The sequence below is a fragment of the Rattus rattus genome, chromosome 2 (assembly GCF_011064425.1).
Source record: "Rattus rattus isolate New Zealand chromosome 2, Rrattus_CSIRO_v1, whole genome shotgun sequence".
Lineage (NCBI taxonomy): Eukaryota > Metazoa > Chordata > Mammalia > Rodentia > Muridae > Rattus > Rattus rattus.
The window spans coordinates 17,613,360-17,635,504 of record NC_046155.1 but is presented as its reverse complement, the minus strand read 5'-3'; the positions used below and the strand labels follow the sequence as shown (position 1 = coordinate 17,635,504).

General features: G+C 41.0%; 1 protein-coding gene across 1 annotated transcript in view; it reads left to right on the top strand.

Moving 5' to 3' along the window:
* Nucleotides 1–22,145, top strand: part of Pcsk5 (proprotein convertase subtilisin/kexin type 5) — a 409,124-nt gene that overhangs the window by 298,798 nt on the left and 88,181 nt on the right. The window contains exons 21-22 of the mRNA XM_032891692.1: nucleotides 9,790–9,892; nucleotides 19,361–19,497. Of these exons, the coding sequence (XP_032747583.1) occupies nucleotides 9,790–9,892; nucleotides 19,361–19,497 (240 nt within the window). The remainder of the gene's footprint in view (nucleotides 1–9,789; nucleotides 9,893–19,360; nucleotides 19,498–22,145) is intronic.

The following is a 22,145-nucleotide window of genomic DNA, read 5'->3' as shown; positions in this document are numbered from 1 at the left end:
GAGAGGGGTGTTGAAACCTGGGTGCCTATACAGAGCATTTTCCTCTCGTGTTGCTTAGCTAAGAGCTCTTGCTGTGCTCACTGGGAAAGCAAGAACTAACATTGATCTGAGCACATGCTAGAGTTCTGTACATTTCAAAGGATCTTTTAAAGATAGCCTCATGTAGCACAGGGTAGCCTTGAACCCATTATTTAGTCAAAGATGACTTTGAACTCCTGATCCTCCTGCCTCTACCTCCCTAATGCTGAGATTATTGGCTAGTATCAAAGCCAGAACTTCATGCCAGCTGGGCCAGCACTCTTCCAACTGGGCAACATTGCTAGCCTTTGAAGCACACCTGAAGGGATGGGTAATTTAATTATTCTTACCTCTTTAAAAAGCACCTATGATTATTTCTCTCTTACAAATAAATCGACTAGAGCTCAGAGAGGTTCCATAGAGTGGCCAAGAGAGTTCCCATACCTAGGCAGGCAAGAGATACAATCTACATCCAGGAAATCTCAGTGTAAATCCAAGTATTTAATCTGGCTCCTCCTCTGAGGGAAGGCATTGTTCTCTAAGAGGGGTGAGGACCAGTCAAAACCTTGAGCTATGACCACTGAAACTATGCAGAAAGACAGGACACAGTAGGCAGGGCAACAGCAGAGACTCTGAGTCTGGGATCTGTCTCTTCCATAATGCCTTCCCTGCCCCATCTGCTCTTGTATACATCTCACGTAGGCATGGACCTACACACATGCCAATGCCCTCACTTTCATGCTCACCTCTATGTCATCAAGACAGAACAACACACAACTGGTCTTCATAGCTTCCAAGTAAGAAAGTAAACATCTTCCCACTTAACGAAGCATACATTGATAATCCTAGCATTTGGGAGATCAGGAGTTCAAGGTCACCTTTGGCTACTTCAGGAGTTCAAGGTCTGCCTGGGTTATATGAGACCTAAAAAACAGTTTATACATCCATCCATACATAAAGTAGTTCATGACTAATGACTACCCTACAGAGGGATGGAGCATCCTAGATGGTAGCCTCTTCTAAGAGCTGTGCCCATTTCAGAAAGACTTTGACCTCAGCCACCTGAGAAGACTACACCCACAACTCTGTAATTTTCCATAGCAAAATTTAAGACAAGCTGATTTCACTCTGATACGGAGAGGCTGTCTCCAAGGGCAGTTAACAAAATAAATAATAAATAAAATAACCTGCGTAGGCTGCATCTTGCAGCTCAGTTGCTTCAAGAGGACTCTGTCTTCAGCCCACAGGGTCATTCATTTTCACGGCCTCATTGCCACCCACCCACATATGTAGCCGATACATTCTCCAATTCCTCTTGGGAATGGCAGAGAGAGCACAATTTGGAATACAGTCTTCCAGGGTTTGAAGAACGTTCTGGGAGTTAGCTTCTGAGGACTGAATTCCTAATTCGGACAAATGAAGCTTCAAGTTATCGCTAACCACATTGCTAACAGAAATGTAATGTTGTGACGTTGTGATGTAATTAAAGGTTCTGGTAACCATAGCATTTTGCCATCCATTGTGCAAGGTGCTTTAAGGTCTTTTTTCCCCCATTTGATCCCCACCACACACCACGAGAGGTTATTATCCACATTTCACAGAAGAGGAATGTCAGGGAAGTATGTGTTTGATTAATTTGGGACAGCTGGAGAAGAGACTTAAAAAACCAAGCCCAGGTCGGGTGACTCAAGGTTTTTCTTTTTTTCTCATTTGCAGAGCATGGTGCCTCCTGTTCTGTGACACACAACACTGAGCAGTCTTCAGTTCTCTATTTACACTCTAAGGCTGTTTTGAAAAGCACAGCGTGGTCACTCCCAATGGAACATATGGCAACCTGACAAATGGCATGGACATGTTTCCCTAGTCACCATTAGGGGTTCCAGGCTCCTCACAAATCTGTCATTAGATAAGCTGTACAACAGCACCCATGCCTGTGGTGATGCTGACAGTGACCCAGTTAAAGGCTAACTTGTTGACTGCCAGAGCAGGGCTGGGCCACAATACTAGGACTGGTCATGTGATTGTGCTTTTCCCAGGATTTCTCTTTCCTCCTAATTAGAGAGTTGCCTGAGACATTGGTGCACATGAAGACAGCTCAGCGAGAGACTAGAGGAGCATTGGGGAGGAAAGGTAAAGTCAGCATGGTCTTTGCATTGAGGAAGAGAAAGGGGGTAATTTGAAGATGTTCCTTCCTGTGGCCAAGTGGAATGAAGCAGCTGTCCTAGCTTAGTCACGTGATGACGGCAGGTTAGAAGGTTCATTGAGTTGCTATGGAGATGAAAGTGGGGAAAAACAGATTATCCATGTATCAGAACTTAAACCATAGCAGGGAATGCTTTGTTCTTAGTCAATTCTGTAAGAAGGACTTAAAACTTTAACCATCTCTACCCTGGCTCTCTTGACCAGGTCAGGAGTGTTTGGTATGTGCCATGGACTATAGTCCTAATAATGTCACCTTCTATCAACTCTCCAAAGAGGAAGGAAATGGTGTGCCCCTGGATAGAAGGTGCTCCCCTGAAGTTAGAATATTACTCCTGCAGTTGTACAGGCTTTGCAAAAGGTAAAGAAAGAAAGAGAGGAAAAGGGGAGGAAGGGAGGGTAGTGAGGGAGGAAGGAAGGAAGGAAGGAAGGAAGGAAGGAAGGAAGGAAGGAAGGAAGGGAGGAAGGAAGGAAGGAAATGTTGACCAAGTTATATCTCCTTACCTCTACTATGGTGTACCAAAACAGCCCCTCAGTATGCATCAGATACCACACCTTCCCCTCTCTGCAACTACAAATAGAACAAGCCTTCGAGGATAAAAACTCACACTGAGTAGAGAGAACTAGTATACCATTAGACCCTGTGAAGATTCTAGTATCATTTGCAGGGATAGAAAGAGTTCATTCAATGGTTAGGAAAATTTACGTGCCCACCTGCAATGGCTCTCACAGGCTCGTGTGACTGAATACGCAGCCTCTAGCTGGTGTGTTGTTTTCGTGGGCTAAAGAATCCTTTGGAGGTGGGTCACTCCAGAGTTACTCTGCTTTCTGGACTGACACTATATGAGAAGCTGCTGTCTCACGCTCCCACCACTGTAGAATGGACTGTAATCTCTGAAACCCAAGGCAAAACAATTCCCTCCTTTAAAAAAGATGGTGTGCACACTGCAGATGTGTAATGGACAACTGTCCACCACATTGTCCTCACGCCCAGGACATGATAGAGTGTGCAAGTTCACTGTGTTTCATTGCAGATAACAGTTACACTCATACCTTTTTCTCCCCTTGGGTCTTATTTTACTTCACTGTCTATCCCCTTAATTGATGGAATTTGTACACATTAACAGAGTACAGGGCATGAAGGCTGGTAAGATGGCTCAGTGGATAAAGGCACTTGCCACCAAACTTGACAACCTGACAAGCTGAGTACAATTCCTAGAACCTATATGGTAGGAGGAAAGAATCAACTGTCTCAAATTGTACACACACACACACACACACACACACACACACACACACACACACACAAAAGAATTAAATATTTGCACCTCATTTCAAAAATAAAAACAGCAGGATACTTTGCAATAGTATACACCATGGAATGGCTAAGTTGAGTTATTAACATATGTAGGGCCTCCTGCTTGTTTGCTGGTGAGAACGCTTACTCTGTTCTCTCTGAGGTTTTCAGATATCCAGTCAATGGCTGTTAACTACAGTCCCCATGCTGTACAGTAAAGCTTACAAACTCATTCCTCTGACTGATTGATCAGCCTCTCCCTATCCTCCCTACCTTCAACCCCTGGCAAACCACATTTCTCTTTCTGTCTCTGAGTTTCAGTTTTGTGGACTGTATATTAGGAGTTACGATGTCGAGTCCCCCTGTCTGTGCCTGTTCAATTCCAGTGCCACCACCCTAGGATCTAGTAGACGTTCACTAACACAGAGGCAACACTAGAGTCATTTAGTTAAGGAAGTGGTAAACAAGAGCCTATATATGTTGTGCTTTTTTGGTTTTGTATTTGTTCTTTTACCTGAGGGTTGAAGAGATGGTATTCTGGCTTCAAGCTATTTCCCAAACACCAAATTTATGTTCTTTTCAGACAGCATTTAAGAAGCATCAAAAAATCCTGTCCATGCTGGGAATGTAGGTCAGTATGCTACCATGCGCACAGGCAGTAGGAGTTCCTCGGCTCAATCTCCGCCATTCCAAATGAGAAAGAAAATCTTTTTCCTAGAGATCTGATAAGTTTGCTTTACTAATTAAAAATGATATTTTGAGTTTCACTTAAGGGCTTAGTGCCTAGAGGTGCAACAAACTGCTTAAGAAGCTCAATGGATCTGATTCACAAAATGGCCTTTTAATACATGGGGCCATTTGATCAGAGAACATACATTTGGACAGCTTATTCGATCATTAAGAAAATCCAGTTGGTGCAGCGTGCCTATTCTGTGTCCATTCATTTTCACAGTGACCTCCCTTTTGATACTGCTGTTACCTCACCAAGTGGTTTGAATAAGGCATGCACTGCTTTCTTTTTATAAACAGCAAAACTACTTGGAACACTGAAAGCGCAATTGAATCCATCACAGGGGTACGTTGTAAAAAGGGCACGGGCTGGGCTCCGAGTTCCTGGGGCACAGCCCAACTGTCACTTGCCTAGTAGAATTAATTTATGCAAAATGTTTCATCCATCTGAGCCTCAGTTTCTCACTCACAAAAGAGGTTTCTGTCTGAACTAAATATTACATAGTACAGCACTTGTAATACGGAAAGCATCAATGAATAGAAGCTTGTGTGCTTGCAGTATCCCCTCTGTACTCAGGTTTGTTGGCCAGCGCTTCACTTCGGGTACCTTCTCTGTGTGTCTTAATGTGGTTAGTGCTAAAACAAGGGTGGAGAGAAGAATGTCACCTCTTCATTCTGCCCTTTGAAGAATGTGTAAGCTGAAGGAAGCCAAATATTTGCACATGTATTGGATCTAAAATTTATGATCCATCCAGAGTGTAGGAGCACCAGCCCTGAGGATGCCAGAATGGTATCCTATGTGACTACACACAGCACACCGATACACCTAGGCCTGAGAGGGAGAGAACCACAGGACTAGGAAATACAAGTCCTGTCAACCCAAGCATCCCATGGGGAGGGAGGTGAACCAAAGGAAATGCTGAAAGAATAGATTACAGAAGCATTCTATCAGTGTCTGCAGAGACATAGCCAGACCAGGAAGGTTGGTGGGACTCTCCTAACTGTCTCCTTGTTTTCTTTTTGCCTGTAGTGGTTCCTGGGGTAGGGGGAGACACAGAGGATCGTCTCTACCAGATGTCTCCCTTCTGATGGGTTTACCTGTACACCCATTGTCACCTCTCTCAAGCCTGTATTTGACAGATCTGTACCCTAAGACAATCAGTGCTTTTTATCCATTCCCCCAAAGCCTGAAGGGGTTCTGTTGCTGTTAATATTGAGTATAGGCTGTTAAGGAGCAAACTTTTTGGAGATATATATATATATATATATATATATATATATATATATATATATTCAGAGTTCAGTTTCGTCCCTGCATTTGTGTTCATTCACATGCTGTGTAGCCATCACCCCCATCTATCCCCAGAACACTTCGATCTTCTCTAACTGAAACTCTGAACCCAGGAAACTCTAACACCCTATGGCCCACACCCACTGCCCCCTGGAAATCACCTTTTCACTTTGTCCTTATGACTTTTACTACTCTGCAGGCCTCATAAAGCATTTGTCCTTTCGTGATTGGTCCATTTCACCTGGTCTAATAGCTTCAAAGTTCACCACTATGGGAGACCTTGTCCAAATATTCTTCTCCTTTAAAGCTGAGTGACTGTGGAGACTTTAAGCTAAAGGTGTTTCAGTCTCAGTTGATGGTCTCGTTTATTGAGCACTGCTATAAAAACATCAGCTTAACGAGGCTTTAAAAACTGACTTATTTCATTAGCATGTAATTAGCTGCAAATGTTGCCAAGCATTTATTGTAGCTGGCATAAAATAATAAATGTATAGTTCTTTTTCATGAAAATTGTCTTCACACAATGGTATTTTAAGTTGGAGGCTATGTATTGGCTTTCTTGCAAAGAGATAGTATTATTTAATTAGCACTTCAGATTGTGAAATGATTCAATAAAGTCACAGGATTCCTGGCACTTGGGTGATAAACCGCATCCGTAGACTTTACACAGGAAGCTGAAATAGCCAGGCTGCTCTGTGAAACAACTGGCAATACCAAGCAGCTGGATTCCCAGTGCCTAGTCCTCCTCCCCCATGTACTAGCCACTTTGATAAAAGTAAATGTTTTAAAGCACATCATAATCTATTACTTAAGTATTTATTCCTTTATTGGGATATGTATTTACACAAACTGTACAATCAACTTTGTTAGAATCAATAAATACACAATGCTCGTATAGAGCAAAGCTCTTAAGATGGGTAGGATGGAAAAAGTCTAAAATCTGAAATATCGGAGACAGAGGTAAGAGGATCAGGAGTTCAAGGTTATATTCTGCTACTTGGTGAGTTTAAGGCCAATCTGGATTACATGAGACCCTGTCCCACAAGAAAAAGGAAGAGAGATAAACACGTAAGGAGTAAGGAGGAAAAGGAAAGGAGAGAGAGAGAGGTGGTGGCGAGCTAGCTCATTTTGTGGCCATATATATCTAAAGTCTATTATTATGTCTTGGGTTGTTTTATAACTGGGAATCATATGCATTTTCACCTTTTCTGGATGAGCTCATTTGAGTTCCTTTATAATCTAAGATTATTAACAACATTTCACTGTTATCAAGGCTAGAAGTAGCATAGCAAGTTGCTTACTTATACACTTCTAAATTCATAAGCATTCACTTTGAAGCTGGGTCTTCAAATTTCCAAAAGCCCTTCCTCCCCATGTGCTTCAACTTCTTCAGAGTCCTTTAAACCCCTATAAAACAGGATTTAAAGGAACTAATAGAGAAATGGAAACATTCCAACCACAGAAGAAGTAGGATCCGGACATAATAACAGAAGTTGCCAAAAGGAAGAGTTTGTAGGATAGGTGAACAACATGCTGGCTCCTGGCATCTCTGCTAAAAGTGATTTCTCCTAAGAATTTTGTATATCACGCCTGTCATAAACATTCAACTTCATTGTGCAATGAAGACAGATGACAAGAATTTGCTGTTCCAACAACGCAAAAGAAAAAAAAAAAGTAACTTCCTTATGCCCTTGGAATCTGACTTCCTCAGTTCCAAATGTGCAGGCGAAGAGTTTTGCCTGTGCGCAAGGACTGAAGGCAGTTGTTTATGTGACTAATTGGACATCCACATAAATATGGGAATTGGGGCAGGGCCCTCTATTGTCATCTGTTGTAAAGCCAGTACTTATTCTAAAGTGAAGAGGCGTGCAGATTGGAGAGGGATGAACCATTTAGCTGTCCTTTGATGACTCGCTTACATAAGCTTCAAGGTCACAAAATGTTCTCCATTTTGTTACCAAGTACCAAGAGGAAAATAAACAGTCTTGAGCCACCACTTCTCAGGAAGGGAAGGGTCTTGGGAAGGGTTAGGAGAGAATCTTTGTGGATGCTGTAACATGAAGACATAAGGAGGAGATTTAAGACTGAGGGATTGGAAGGAATATCCCAAGGAAGGAAGATGAAGAGCACTAAATGGACAGTTGACAATGGGCAAAAGGAAAGATACACCTTCCTTAAAGACAGGTGCTAAGAGAGCAAGCACTCAAGGAGCTCACAGGGAGTTTAGACATTGAGAAAAAGGAAACTGAGCAAACTCAGATATCATATCCTCAAGTTAGATGTCTCCTTCTGAAGAGTATGAGGAGAAAGTGAGCTTGGAGAAAGTTTGGCCCAGTCTAAGTAGAGAACACAAGGAGTGAGGTGTGTAAAAGCTTGTGCTTATCAGTTGTTCACAACCTATGGGGGTCTTTACCTCTTTTGGGATTGAACGATCCTTTCACAGAGGTCACCTAAGGCCATTGGAAAACATAGGTATTTACATTACAATTTGTAACAGTGACAAAATTACAGTTATAAAGCATCAACAAAAATAAATTTATGGTTGGGGTCACCACAATATGAGGAACTATATTAAAGGGCCACAGCATTAGAGAGGTTGAGAACTACTGCTTAGATCATGTTTTCAAAATTGCAGAGCTAGGGAATGCTCAGTGGTCATTAGATCTAACGCTATTTTATGAGTGCTGAATAGAGGCCATTATACTTGAGCAGATCAAGAAGACACATAGCCAGGGTACTGATGAAAAAGAGGGAGAATTAATTTTCCACATAGGCATGGTGGTGTTCTCTTATAACCCTGGCACTCAGAAAGCTGAGGCAAGTAGATCACAAGTTCCAGGGCAGCTTGGCCTGGATAATAAGACCCAGGGCAGCCTGACCTGTATGGTGAGACATTGTGGAAAAAAAATAAGCAACAAAAAAAAAGAATGCACAAAATAAGTGAATGAATAAATGTTTCATTCTCTGGCTCATTCTTTCTTCACCTAAAACCTGTCTCTGTAAAACTGCCCCTCCCTCCCCTCCCCCCCCCCCCCCCCCTCCCCCCCCCTCCCCCTCCCTCTCCCTCTCCCTCTTGTTTTCCTTTCTCTTCCTCTTTCTCTCCCCACCTGCTCTCTTTAGTTGTCTTTCTTTCCTCTCTGTTCTCATGAGAGTTTGACATATCTACCTCTAACTCATTTAGGCAAATCTTTCTCTGATTTATCACTTTCAAACATGACCATTTCCTTCTACAAACCAATTTTACCTTAAAGGTATATACTAAGGGCATGCCTATATTCATGGATTAGGGTGGACCCACAGATCACACAGACCTAGAAGGTCTTTTGAGTGTGATTTCTTGCCAGAGCAGCCATGTTGCTGGATTAAAATTGCGATGCAGTAGGAAAAACCAAAGATGGGGTGTTCCATCCCCATCCATCGGAATGCAACTACAGTAAAACCATGAGTTATCTTAGAACATCATTGAGGTGGCTTGACTAAGCCATGAATGGGTCATCCTACCTCACCACTCCAGGTGGTTCTCACATTGACAAGCTCCAGATGATTAAACAGCTGTCAAATTCAAGAGTGGGGTGAGGCCAAGTGAAAGCGATGGTTCTGCCAGAATCTGGACAACATTTTATTCTGAGGATTATCTGTTCTCAAACGACAACAAAATGTGGCATTTTGGATCTGGCTGAAGAAAGCTCTCAGACTGTTGTGATTTTGTGTTTGATTGTTGTTGTTTGGTTTGGTTTGGGTTTTTACAGTGACAAGGGAGAAGAGATGTGGTGTGGGAGGAAGGTTGGATACATTGAGTGCTACCCTGTCTTTGATGCCTTTGGGCAGGTTGACCTCTCTCTACCCCTTGCTGTGGTGATGATTCCTATGTTCAAGAGAAATGTGTGAAGCTGCACTGAGTTCTGTGGAAAGATCAGATATGTTCTCCTATGGGAAAGATAAACTTTCCAGCTGAATGAAAAACCCTGTTCTGTTTCTTCACTGGTAATCTTTAAGGATAACATCTACTTCGCATCTGCCAAATTTCAGTCAAAACACTACTTCTATTCTTTCCCTAAAACTACAATCCTTCCCCTTATAGCATGCTTAGACAAGATGTGGGTGTGGCCTGACCACTGCTTAACTTGAAGCATAACCATGTCTTGTGTTATTTCCACTGCTCAAGTAGCCAGCAAGAGCTCTGGCTAATCCCCGACTGTCAGCCCTGGCAGGCTTGCTATGTGGAATAAAGTAAACAGCTACATTTGTTCCACAGGAGAATATATTGATGAGCAAGGCCACTGCCAAATCTGTGATGCCTCATGTGCCAAGTGCTGGGGACCAACTCAGGACGACTGTATCAGCTGCCCCATAACAAGGTGAGTGACTTTTAGTGATTCCTAGGGATGGGATAGAGAGAGGATGTGTTGACCACCTTAGTGGCACCTAACTGGGCTGTTGGACACAGGACCCAGACTCCTTCCCATGACATAGATAATTCTTTTGGTCTGGCCACAACGTACCTCTCTTTGTAGCATCCTCTCCCATGAGGTTAGTACCCTGGGCAAAGACCAAAATCCTAAATACTGCAAAAGCTATCTTGTTAATGAAAATATACCTTTGAGATCACTTTTGACCAGTGGAATCCCATATTCTACAAACTCATCCCTCAAACAGCATTTCAATTTTCATACATATATATATATATATATATTCATTTCCATAATCAGTTTAAGTGAAAACTATTATGTAAAAGCATTACTTCCCTCTTTTTAAAAATTACTATGTTTCTTAATTTATTGTTTATTTATATGTGATCTATAGCCATCCATACATGTGTCTACAGTACTTGTGACAAATTATGGGAATAAGTTCTCTCCTTCTAACATGTGAGTCCTAGAGATCCAACTCAAATCATCATACCCTAATCTGTTATGACCTTCTACTCTAATGGCATCAGAGCATGTGTAGCCTTTGTTGGTGTCTGGAAGACAACTGTTTCCAAATGCTTGTTTGTTGAGATCTCACGTTTGCATCTCCTTCCTCGTACAGTGCAAGGAAAACTGGAGGCTTCACTACATGTCAAAGAGAAATAGCAAGCAATGGAATGAGCAACACTTAATCTAATGGACATCTCCAATAAAGAGGATTGAATGCCCAATATATATTTTAAACAATGCTACTCTGATCTAGCTTTTAATTGGGAGCTTCTGGGTGATAGAATCAATGACCTTATCCATGCTTAGCTAAATGTGTAAGAAGCTAGGCCAATCTCTCTCTCTCCCTCTCTCTCTCTCTCTCTCTCTCTCTCTCTCTCTCTCTCTCTGTGTGTGTGTGTGTGTGTGTGTGTGTGTGTGTGTGTGTGTGTCTCCCCAAATTGGATAAGGATATTGCAACTCTACTGAGACACTCCCTCTGCCCAAGGGTCATTCTGTCCTCATTCTTCCTCGGGACTGTGACAGCCCTGTGAGCAAGGGCTGAGCTGTATTTATTTATTTATTTTCCACAGTGATAAGCATAGAGTAACAGTTTTATAAACATTTGCTTGCCTTGTGTGTCATCAAGACTGTGGGTTTGATTGTCAGAATCCCTCAGAAGTAGAAGGCAAGAAATACAGCACAACGACTAAAAGGAAAGACGGAGGTAGTGAAGGACAAGGAAAAAATAGACGTCTCAAGGGTTCCTAATGCTAACCATGAGAATGCTTTCTTTTTTTAATTAGGAAAATATCCTATGATCCACTGATTACTATGCTATATTGTCCATATTTTGCTCTCACCAATTACCCTGATAATATTATTCACAAAAAATATTTCCAGAATCTAGTTCTCATTTTTTTGGTTTTATTTGTAACCTTTCCTTTGACTTGTTTGTTTGTTTTATCTTTCTTGACTGATAAATTTAAAGATTCAATAGCCTGCTTTTCAGGTATTAATACATTTATCTCCCTTTTAAAAGTATTTGTTTCTTTTTACAAAATATTTCTTTTAGAATTTCATACAATGTACTTTTATCCTATTCACTCTCCTCAACTCCTCCCTGATTCACCCCTCAACTTTCTGACTTATTTTTCTACCCATAGAGTCAAATTTGTGTTGTACATGTATCTTGGATGTGTGGCCTTCTGCTGGAGCTTGGCTAGCTTACTAGAGGAAACATTCTTAAGGAAAAATTACTTTCTCTCCCAGCACCTACCAGTTGCCAATAGCTCCTTGACTCGAGGGGAGACTTCATGTTGACCTCCCTGTCCTTGATGAGATGTTTGTCTTAACTTCAGCTTGTACTGGGGCTTATGCATGCTGTCATCATCACTCCAAGCTCATATCTTATTAGCCATATGAAGGATATTATCATACTTCTGCTTTCACTGTGGCTTGCGAGTGTCATTACAATCACTTTGAGTTTATATCTTCACTGTTATTTATGAGGGACACTGTTTGCTTATGTTTATCCACCACCTCTGGCTCTTTAGAGTCTTTATATCCTCTCCTCTGTGATGAATACTGAGCCTTGGTAGGAGTGGCTATGATATAGATGACCCATATGTAGCTGAGCATTCTGCATTCTCTTATTCTCCGTACCTTCCTAGTTGTGGATATCTGTCTTAATCACAATCTACTGCATATAGAAACTTTTCTGATGAGAGTCAGGAAATGAATTAGTCTATGAGTATGATGATGTCATTAGGAATTGGCTTAATGCACTGTCCTTTCAACGGAATATTAATGTTAGCTTCTTTTCTAGTTCCTATGACCTGTCTAACCATAGGTTCTTGGCCTGATAATAGGTCCACGAATAAGTTTCATGTTATTGTTCTGGACTTAAATCCAATCAGAAAGTGATTGGTTACTCCTATTAATCTTCATGCCACATTGAATTAATGAGTATATCCTGTCAGGGTAGATGATATATATATATCACCTCACAGCACTATGAACATTAAACAGAAAGGGTAAAGCATCCAATTGAGTACCAGCTAAATTTCTCCATGTCTTATGTCTTAAGTATGTCGTATCTTCCTTCAGCAATAGGCTCTTAATATTCAATTCTTCAGAGTAACCAATAGAATTTACAATAGCCTGTTTTGTTTAGAAGTCTGTGAGATTTCACTGACCAATAACTCCAAAAGAGTTAACTCATTCCTGGCACCAGGTCTTTCATTTGTTACTCTGTGGTATCTAGTAAGTGCATTGGGATCCTGTCATAAGATAACTCCATTTCAACTCTTTTCCTATATGTGTATAATTTACCTATTCCTATAGCTATAGCTATACTTATATAGTAGCAATCTTCTACAGCAGTGCATGTGTTTCCTTATGACTTTTTTCAAAAGGTCATTGTTGTTATTATTTATCACCCCCATATGCCCTTTTCTACCCTGTCCTCCTATTTCCTACTCAAATTTAACCACTTCTGCTCCATTCATCCCCTTTGAGCCTATATACCATTTATTTCTATCTCTCCTGCCTTGGACCTCCCCATCATGGCCCCTTACTAATTTCCAGAACTCTATGATTATTCCAAATGAAATAAACATATCTGAAAAGTCAAAGTTAATATCCACAAATAAGAGAGAACATATTATGTTTACCTTTATGAGTCTGCATTACTTTACACAAAATGATTGTTTCCAGTTTCATCCACAGCACAATATCATTTGCTTCAGTCAAAATGGCTAAAATCAAAAGAAAAAATTATGAAAAATGCTGGCAAAGAATGTGAGGAAAGAATATTTATTTACTGTTAGTGAGACTGAACAGTCATTATGAAAATCAGTATGGATGTTCCTCAAAAAGCTAGAAATAGATTAATCACATGATCCAGCTATAACACTCTTGGGCATATACCCAAAGGATTCTATATCATATTACAGTGATACTAGCTCATCAATGTTCATTGCCGCCATGAAATCAACCAAGATTTCATGATTTCAACTGATGAATGGATAATGAAATATGGTGCTTTTACACAATGGAGTATTATTCAGCCATTAAGCAATTATGAAATTGCTTTTTAAAATCATTTTGTGTTGTTTGAAAGTTTCATACATGTATATAATGAACTTTAGTCCATTTCACTTTTTCTTTTCCCTTCTTTCTTCCACTGAACACTTACTCACAAAAAATCTTATTTTTATGTCCTTGTGTGTATGTATGTACATGGATGAGCATGCATGTGTGTGTGTGCATGTGTGTGTTTGTGTGTGTATATATATACATTTGCATGTGCATGTGAAACGTATTGTGCTTAAATAAAGTTGCATCATATTTCTAAGTGTTTCTAGAATGGGAGGTCATTTAGTTTAACATGGACAATTTATCAGTGGCCACACTACTGAAGAAAACGATAACCCTTCCTCTAGTCACCATTAACTGTCAGTAGTACCATAGGTAGGGGAAGAGTTTATGAGCCCTTTCCTCTTCCATGTCAAAATGTTGACAGGTCTAATATTTTTCAGGTCTACTGTAGATAACTTCAGGTGTAATCAATTCATGATTGCATTGGCTTCATGTCCAGAAGATACCAATTCATGGCCATCATCCCCAATTTCTTTCTGTTTCTCCACTGTATTCCCTACACCATTGGAGGGTAATTATTTAGATGTCCCATTTAGGGCCAAGTCATTCATTCTCTGCACTTTGACCAGATGTCTCTGTATTAACTGTTATCTAAAAAAGGCTCCTCTAGCGAGTGAGAGCTGAAGTAGTCTACAGGTATGAAGATCAGTATTTAGAAGGCAGCTTCATGCCATGCCCATTTAGCAAAGTTAAAATAGTATGTTTCCAAATGCCCTATAACCTCTCTAGACTTGAGTTCTTAAATGCGCTTACAGTACCAAGTACGATTTTCTTTAATGTAGCAGGCCTTAAATCCAATCAGAAAGCAAGTGATTGCCCTATAACATCCATGCCACTATTGCACTAGCACCCACGTTTTGCCAGGCTGGTTATTATTGGATCGGGCAGGTTTCACGGTTGGGTGAATTGCTGATAACTTTTCCTGTAAGCATCCATGAGGCTATTTTCTAAGTGTTTCTAGAATTAAACTTGTAAATACTGAATTTTCTTTAAAGACACTTCAAAGCGTAATTTAAGATAAAGACATTATCAAAACTAAATGCTATTCTCCCTCTAACTCCCATTTGTATTACTGTGAATTATTAAATTGCCTTGTATGTTTGAACATCTCTGAGCACTTGTCTAATGAGGCAATTATAATCATCCAGTATATATACACGGGAAGAGCCATGATTATTCCTAGCACAATAAAAATGGAAAGTCAGAAAACAATTCTACCACCATAAATGACTACTTTAAAAACATCTAGGCACAGGGGCAACCATGTCAGTGAAGGGAAGGCAGGTTTTGAAGTCTGTCCTGGATACATGAGGAGAACCTATTTCAAAAAGAGAAACAACAAGAAATCTAGGCCCATTGACATAAAATGAAAGGTAACACTACTAGAACATTTTGGAGGTTTTGTTTGTGAAGTATACTATTAGCTTTTGAATAAAGGAGTGCATACACACAGATCTTGAGCAGGAGTATCTTCCTAAGAAAATATTGTTCCTAGGGACAATTTCCTCTCTTTGCTCTGAGCATCCTTTCCTCCCCCACATCTTTCTTCTTTGATGTTAGCTGTATACACACACATCCAAGAAAGGATAATGGAGCATGGCAACAGACTAGTTGACTTCTTATTTTTTCTGGTATTTTCCCTGAAGGGAGTTAGAAAGATAAAAAGGAAGGAGTTATCTGGAAATAAGGTGATGTTGACTTATTTGTTCTTGAGAAAATGGCAAAGTATTTTCCAAAGTGTTTCCTGGATCAGTGTCTTGGCTCATTTAGAGCTGCTATAACACAATACTTGAGACCGGATAAATTATAAACAATATAGCTGTGACTGAATATTACTAGGGACTAGGAGATCTATGTACATGGCACTGGGCCCTGGTAAAGGCCTGGTGCTGGGTCACTCCCCAGCAGAAGGTGGAAGGCAAGGGAGAATGACAGTAAGAGAATAAAAGGAAGCCAGACCTGCTTTTATGGCTTATTCTCATGATCACATCATCAGTCCAGGTATTGGGTAAGACCACTCCCTTCATCTTAAACCCTACTTCACAACATTATCACCATGGAGACCAAGTTTCCAACACATACATTTCGTAGAGCACATCTAAGCCATAGTAAGTGGAGTCCATGCAAAGCAGGTGAAAAATACTTGCATTATAGTTAACTCTGAGATAAATACACAGTCCAAAGGCCCTTTAGGACACTGTCCCTGCCATTGAGGTCATAGTCAAGGGAGGCTAGCACATTCAAAGCAACCAAGAGTGAGGGAAATTCAACACCCTGACATTGAAAGCAAGAGTTGGACCCATGAAGAGGTGTACATTTGCCAGACGATAGAGCAGCAGCTGACACAGCCTTTGCTCAGCCATGAAAGGAGGAAGCTAGCTTGGCTGGGATAGCCTAGCCCCTCCTGTCCCAACCCTAGAATTCCTGACGATGGTTCTTCTAGTTTAAAACTCACTAGAGGTCAGTGGGGTTTCGACCTCATGAATGAGGATAGTTGGTGAGAGGCCAATCAGGTTTCTACCTCATGAATAAGAATAGTTAATGACATTGAGATAGAATTTTTAGTAGGCTCACATCCAGAATAAGACAAGATGGAAAACAGTGAAGAAGAATTTGAACTAGGGACAGGGATTACAGATAACCTAAAGAACTGGTCTCTGAGGGTTTGTTTTTTAAATGCACAGCATTCTTTTATAAAGTTCCTAGATAAGAAAGATAATCTTCACCTGTGAGAACCTTAACATTAACTTTCAGGTTTGGTCCAAAGCTGAATAAGTAAATTAATGAAAAGAAGATAATACTGACCAAGTATTAACAACTGTTGAAGCTGGGTGATACATACATTAAGTGGAGGACAATTTTCACTTATATGTGCAAGATATACTTTTATATCTGTTTAAATTTTTCTACAATTTTTAATGTAAGAATTTACCTCTGAAATTGTTTTACTAAAAACCAGAAAAAAACTAACTCAATAAAATAAAGACAGAGTCCCACTCTTTAGGTTAGATTGGCCTGGAACTCACTGAGAAAACCATGTCTTTCTCAAACTCATAGAAATTCACCTGCCTCAACTTCTCCAGTGCTAAGATTAGAAGTTTGATTCACTACCGTTGGTAAAAACCAGAAGTTTAGAAATCATAAAGAGTTTAGCATATCCTATGGTTTCTGTTTGCATTTCCAGTTGTTGGGGCTCCTTAGGGCTCCTTAGGGCTCCTTAAAGACAGCTTAAAATGTGAAACTGCCCCTTACCTCTGTATGCAACATGCACAGCTCTAAAATGCTATGGTCCTAAGTGCTGAAGCCTACTTTCTAGCCCAGCCTCGAAGGAGTATAAAGTAAATTAAACTAAATTAAAGCATCTGGAAGTTGCCTTTGCTCTTATACAACCTTAAACATTTTATGTGATCTGTTTCCATGAAAATAGAGGGCAAAAAGACTTTTTATAAAGTTTCATTCCATTAAAACACTAAAACACCCAGAAGTTATGAGGAAAGCCCTTGTGATGGTTTTAATCAGACCAAGCTAACAATCCGCACACAGGACAGCCCTGTCTTGCTCAGCTCTTGTGTTAGGATTCATGTCTTTCTTTGACATGGACAGCCATGTGTGTGAGTGTTGCCTTAAAGTTGTGACACAGTCTGCAGGAAACCAAGAAGTTTATTACATCCAGTGATTCTGAGTCTGGTGAGCAGAACCTAAGGGATCTAGGAGCCAAGAGTAAGCTGGCCTTTTATGTTCAATTGTAGACATGAGTCCCATTCTATTTCCAATCTGATGCAAATGACAAAGCAATGAGAAAGGGTGCTTTACCGCCCCACCCCAATCTCCTCCAATCCTGGGTTTGTTGTAACCAGCTCCCCAGCAAATGGTTGGGTCTAGATGTGTAAGCAGCGGGGTTTAGACAAGCCAGACCCACACCAGGAATAATGACCCATTTGGTGAGAGGTGGTACAAACAAAGGAATTTTCCTTCTCTTTGATGATTCCCTCATCTCCTAGAACTGGTAGTAAATCCTCAGGGATTTGGTCTCTACTCAGTTAACCTTATAACCAACAAGACTAAATATTCTTCTAAGGAAATTCTACAAGACATCAGTTTGACATCATCTGCATTATACAGACTCAATTCACAAACTCCATAGCAATCCAGATGTTCACAGAGCAGTGGCTCTCCAAGTGTGCTCTCTATAGGATCCACAGGAAATGGCATTAGCATACCAAAGAAACATTAGAAGTACTGAGTTAATTACTGACCCATTCACAATGACTGATACATAGTCAATCTGGCTACCCAAATGACAGATTAATTGATTTAAAATATGGGGTATATATACACAATTGAATATTATTCATATTTAGCCATAAAGAGGAATGAAATCTTGTCATTAGCAGTAAAATGGAAGGACCAAAGGATATTGTGTTAAGTGACGTAAGTCATACTCAGAAAGACAAACACTGCATAATCTTGCACTCATATGAGGAGAGTAAAGCTAGTCAAACTGAAGGTAGACTGAAGGTAAGGAAGAGTGGGGAGGGAAGGAAGACCAAGAAAAACTAGGCAACAGAGATAAGGGAGAAGTTCTGGCATCCCACAGCACAGTGGGACCACCAATCTCCAATTGTAGATTTTATGAAGATTCAATCTAGAGAGTGTTGAGGACACCAATCATAAAGAAATGACAAGAAGGTAGGAATGGTAAACACCCGGACATCATCAACAGAGGCTAAGCCCTGTGCTGAAATGCCACACCATGCTTCAGTAACATGGACAATCACTGCTTGCGTGTTCATGAAAAATTTTAACTAATGAGTAAATAATTAAAAGTTTTTGAAATGTGTGCTCTCTGGATCAGTAATGTTAGCACCACTGGAAAAATCGTCAGAAATGCAATTTTCCAATCCTTTTCCTGAGCTCAACTGAGTTAGAGCATCTGGAGGTGGGACCCTGGCCCTCTTCATCTGTTCACATTACCTATCTGATTCCTACATTTATTTCATCAACATTTTGTGGTTTTCTAAGTAGAGTGCTTGGATTCGGTTGACTTAATCCCATCTGCTCTTATGATTACTCTGCAGAGAATGATGAAGCCCAAACACAAAAATATTAGCAGTGACACCATGATATAAATTGCACACATATAAAGCCAAAGGTTTTAGGAGGCTATTTTCTGACTGTTGTTTCAGGTCTTCAAGGGTATTTTGTGAGCACGACTAAGAAACAGAGGTCATGAGACTCCATGTCTGAGCAAATAAAAAATCTGAGTTCATATGCTTGTAATATGCGTAAGGCAATTTTCTGAATAGCATCTAACCTTCAAAATAGTGCTTCATTATATGCTTCCAGTGCACTTAGATATGGCACGCCCCTTGTCAAATGTGGGCATGTTGATAACTAAAGAAAGTTTCCTCCAAGGCCTCAGGATTCAGCAGCCCATTTAGTACCTTGAAAGTCAGAGACTACATCTAATATTGACCGAACTTGGTGGAACCTTCAGTATGACCTTAATCTGGGTGGGCACCAGTCGGGAGCAGATTTTGGGATCATATCCCAAGCCAGTTTCTGGTAAGCCTGCTTTTGGATCCATAGGCCAAGGATGGGAATGTGACTAATATCTCCCAGGCTCTGAGCTGATCTGCCCCAGGCATCACTTTTGTTTCTGGAACAATGGGAGCAAATCTGTAGAGTGAAACATGCGCACCACATTTTCTGACGCTTGGCCCTTCAGAAGTCATCCCGATGAATTCTAACAGCCTGCTTTTCCTCCAGGGTCTTCGATGATGGTCGCTGTGTTATGAACTGTCCCCCTTGGAAGTTCGAACTCAAGAAGCAATGCCATCCATGCCACCACACTTGCCACGGATGCCAAGGAAGTGGGCCGTCCAACTGCACGTCCTGTAGAGCAGGTGAGGACAGTTGCTGCTGGCTCCTTCCGCATCCCACTCTGTTCTCTCACAAACCAGCATTTGTTTTGGCTCAGAAACCTGCAAAAGGGCTGAGGTTTAGAGCAGACAGCTGTTCACTACGGCACCAGTACAACCTGCAGGCTCTTTTGCTGCCAGGACACAAAAACCCTGTTCACATCATCACACACGTTGACTCACTGCCCCTAAGGAGATGAGCGAAGAGAAAAGAGGTCTTCTCAGGGAAGCCAAAGGAAAGAGTATTAAGTGTGTTGTCAGGCATGACATGCACAGTAAAGCCAAGCTTTGTTGTGGTACACCTGAAAAGCTAGGGAGTTAAGCAAGACACATATGGTCCCTTAAACTAATAATGCATTAAAGGTTATGTGAGGTCTTAGAGCTCAGCTATGGCATTTTGATGGTAACGTAATCAATTCACTCAAGACAGATGTGACCTTTTGGGTCCAGTCTGAGTTACTCTCAGGGTATCCACCATTGGGGTGGGTAGGGGGTGTAGGCCACACCCTTCAAGTTCCTCTGCAATTTAACCCTTGTCACTGCTCCAGTCCCGTTTCATAGACCTGTCCTATTTTGACTTCATATGAAATACAGTCACATTATTTTGCCTCTATAGTAGAGTTGGAATGTGAGGCAAATTTAAATTTTGTGTACTTTTAAAGAAAAAAATGTGGACTACTGGTCACTGATGAAAAGCTGGTTGGAGTTGCTACACTGGACACATCTTCCCCACAGATTTTTCAGGCTGAAGTCTCAAACAGACTACTCTACATTTCTCTGCAATCTCTACTGCGCCCTGTTGTCCCACTGACCAAGAAGACAGTTCTCACCCATCATATTTATACCATTTGTCTAGTGAGAGCCTTATTTGTCCTTATTATTGCCTACAGTAAAACCAAGAAAAATAAAAATGGACAATATATTGGATTGGCAGGAATACAGAAACTGGGCCTCTGCTTATTCCCCCTTTATATACTTTGCCCACACTCTGAATATCTGACTTGTCCATAAAGAATATGACCAACACCAGAAGAGCAGGGAATGGTTTCAACCCTGCGGGTCCCTGATGTGGTCTGAACATGAGACAGCATCTATCACAGAGACTGAACACACAGCAGGTAGGGAGAGAGTGCCTTGTTCAGGAAGAAGGCCCTCAAGACTAGCTCTAAGGAGATGCACAACTGTCCCATCCTCCTTGATACATTTATTAACTATTTATTTTGACAAGATCTCCTGTATCCTAAGCTGGCCTCAAACTCACTATGTAGCTGAGGATAACCTTAAACTTTTGATCTTCCTACCCCTACCTCCCAAACACTGGGATCATAGGCATGCACCACTATGCCTGGTTTTATGCAGTACTGGGGTTCAAACCTAAGGCCTTACATATGCTAAGCAACTAAGCCACAACTGAGCCACATGCTGACACCCCCCCCCCGTTTTCTTACTAACTAGAGGATACTTAAATAGTCACATCACTTCTTTAAGCCTCTTTTTATTTGTTTAAAAATAATAGAATGATCAAATGGACATTTGGACTCACTTTCCCGTAAAACGCTGTACATCTCAACACACGTCACAAAATTAGAAGAAAGTTTAGATTCTAAGCAGATGTCAGATAGTGTAAGCATCTTGCTACTACTTATACCGAGCCGTGTGAGAAGGACTTGGACAGTTTTTCCATATGTTCTACTTGAAGAACTCCGTCTAATCTATCATCTTAAATATTAAATGCATCCCTCCTTTGTACAAGTTACTAGTAGATGCAATGGAGCATACAATAAACTGAAGCATGTTACAGCTAACCCGTTTCAGACTTAACCTGGTTGCGAAATGCCTAGTAGATTAGTAAAGGAAATCCGGATGTTTCTGTCAAAGCATTTCTAGGAAGGATTGATTTAAAGGCAACTAGGACCCTTAATCTACCCTCCCATAAACTGGGGTCCAGAGGGAGTGGCAGAGAGGGAGGGGTGAGAAAGCCATCATACTGGAATTTTTCTCTACAGTGTGGCTTCCAGGAAGGGAGCTTCTCTTTCTATCCCACCACACCCTCCCTACCCTGATGCACTGACACCTTTGAAAGTGAGAGCCAAGCAAGTCCTCTGTCCCCTTAAGTGTCCGCTATTTCTGTCACTGCAATAAAAAAAACCGACATGCTGTCAAGGCATTTACAGAATAATGTTTGTCCCCACATACTGAACAAGGAGAAACAACCAGATAAAAACCAAATGAGCAGTCAAAATGCTGCCACAGATCATTTCTACATATAAGGAGCAGAGGTTTCCTGGAGAGAGTAATTGTTTACCAAGCCCTTATTTAACCTGTTTTCTACACAATAGAAGCTCAGACTAACACAGGAGGCCAGCCTGTGCCTTCCGGTTACTATGCTGAAGCTGAATGCTTCACTTCAAGAAACTCCACAACAGCGCATCAGCAAGCTCACCGGATCCAACATTAAACTGACTTTCCGTTTTTGTCCTTCCAACAAAGCAGTAACACGGTCTTTTTCCATACACTCAGTGTCCCTGAAGCCTGAAGGTCAATGTCTTGGATAGCCATGTGGTGGCTCACATGCTGAGCGAACACTAGACTCAGGTTATTCTAAGCAACACTGATCAGCTGTTCTTCAGAGG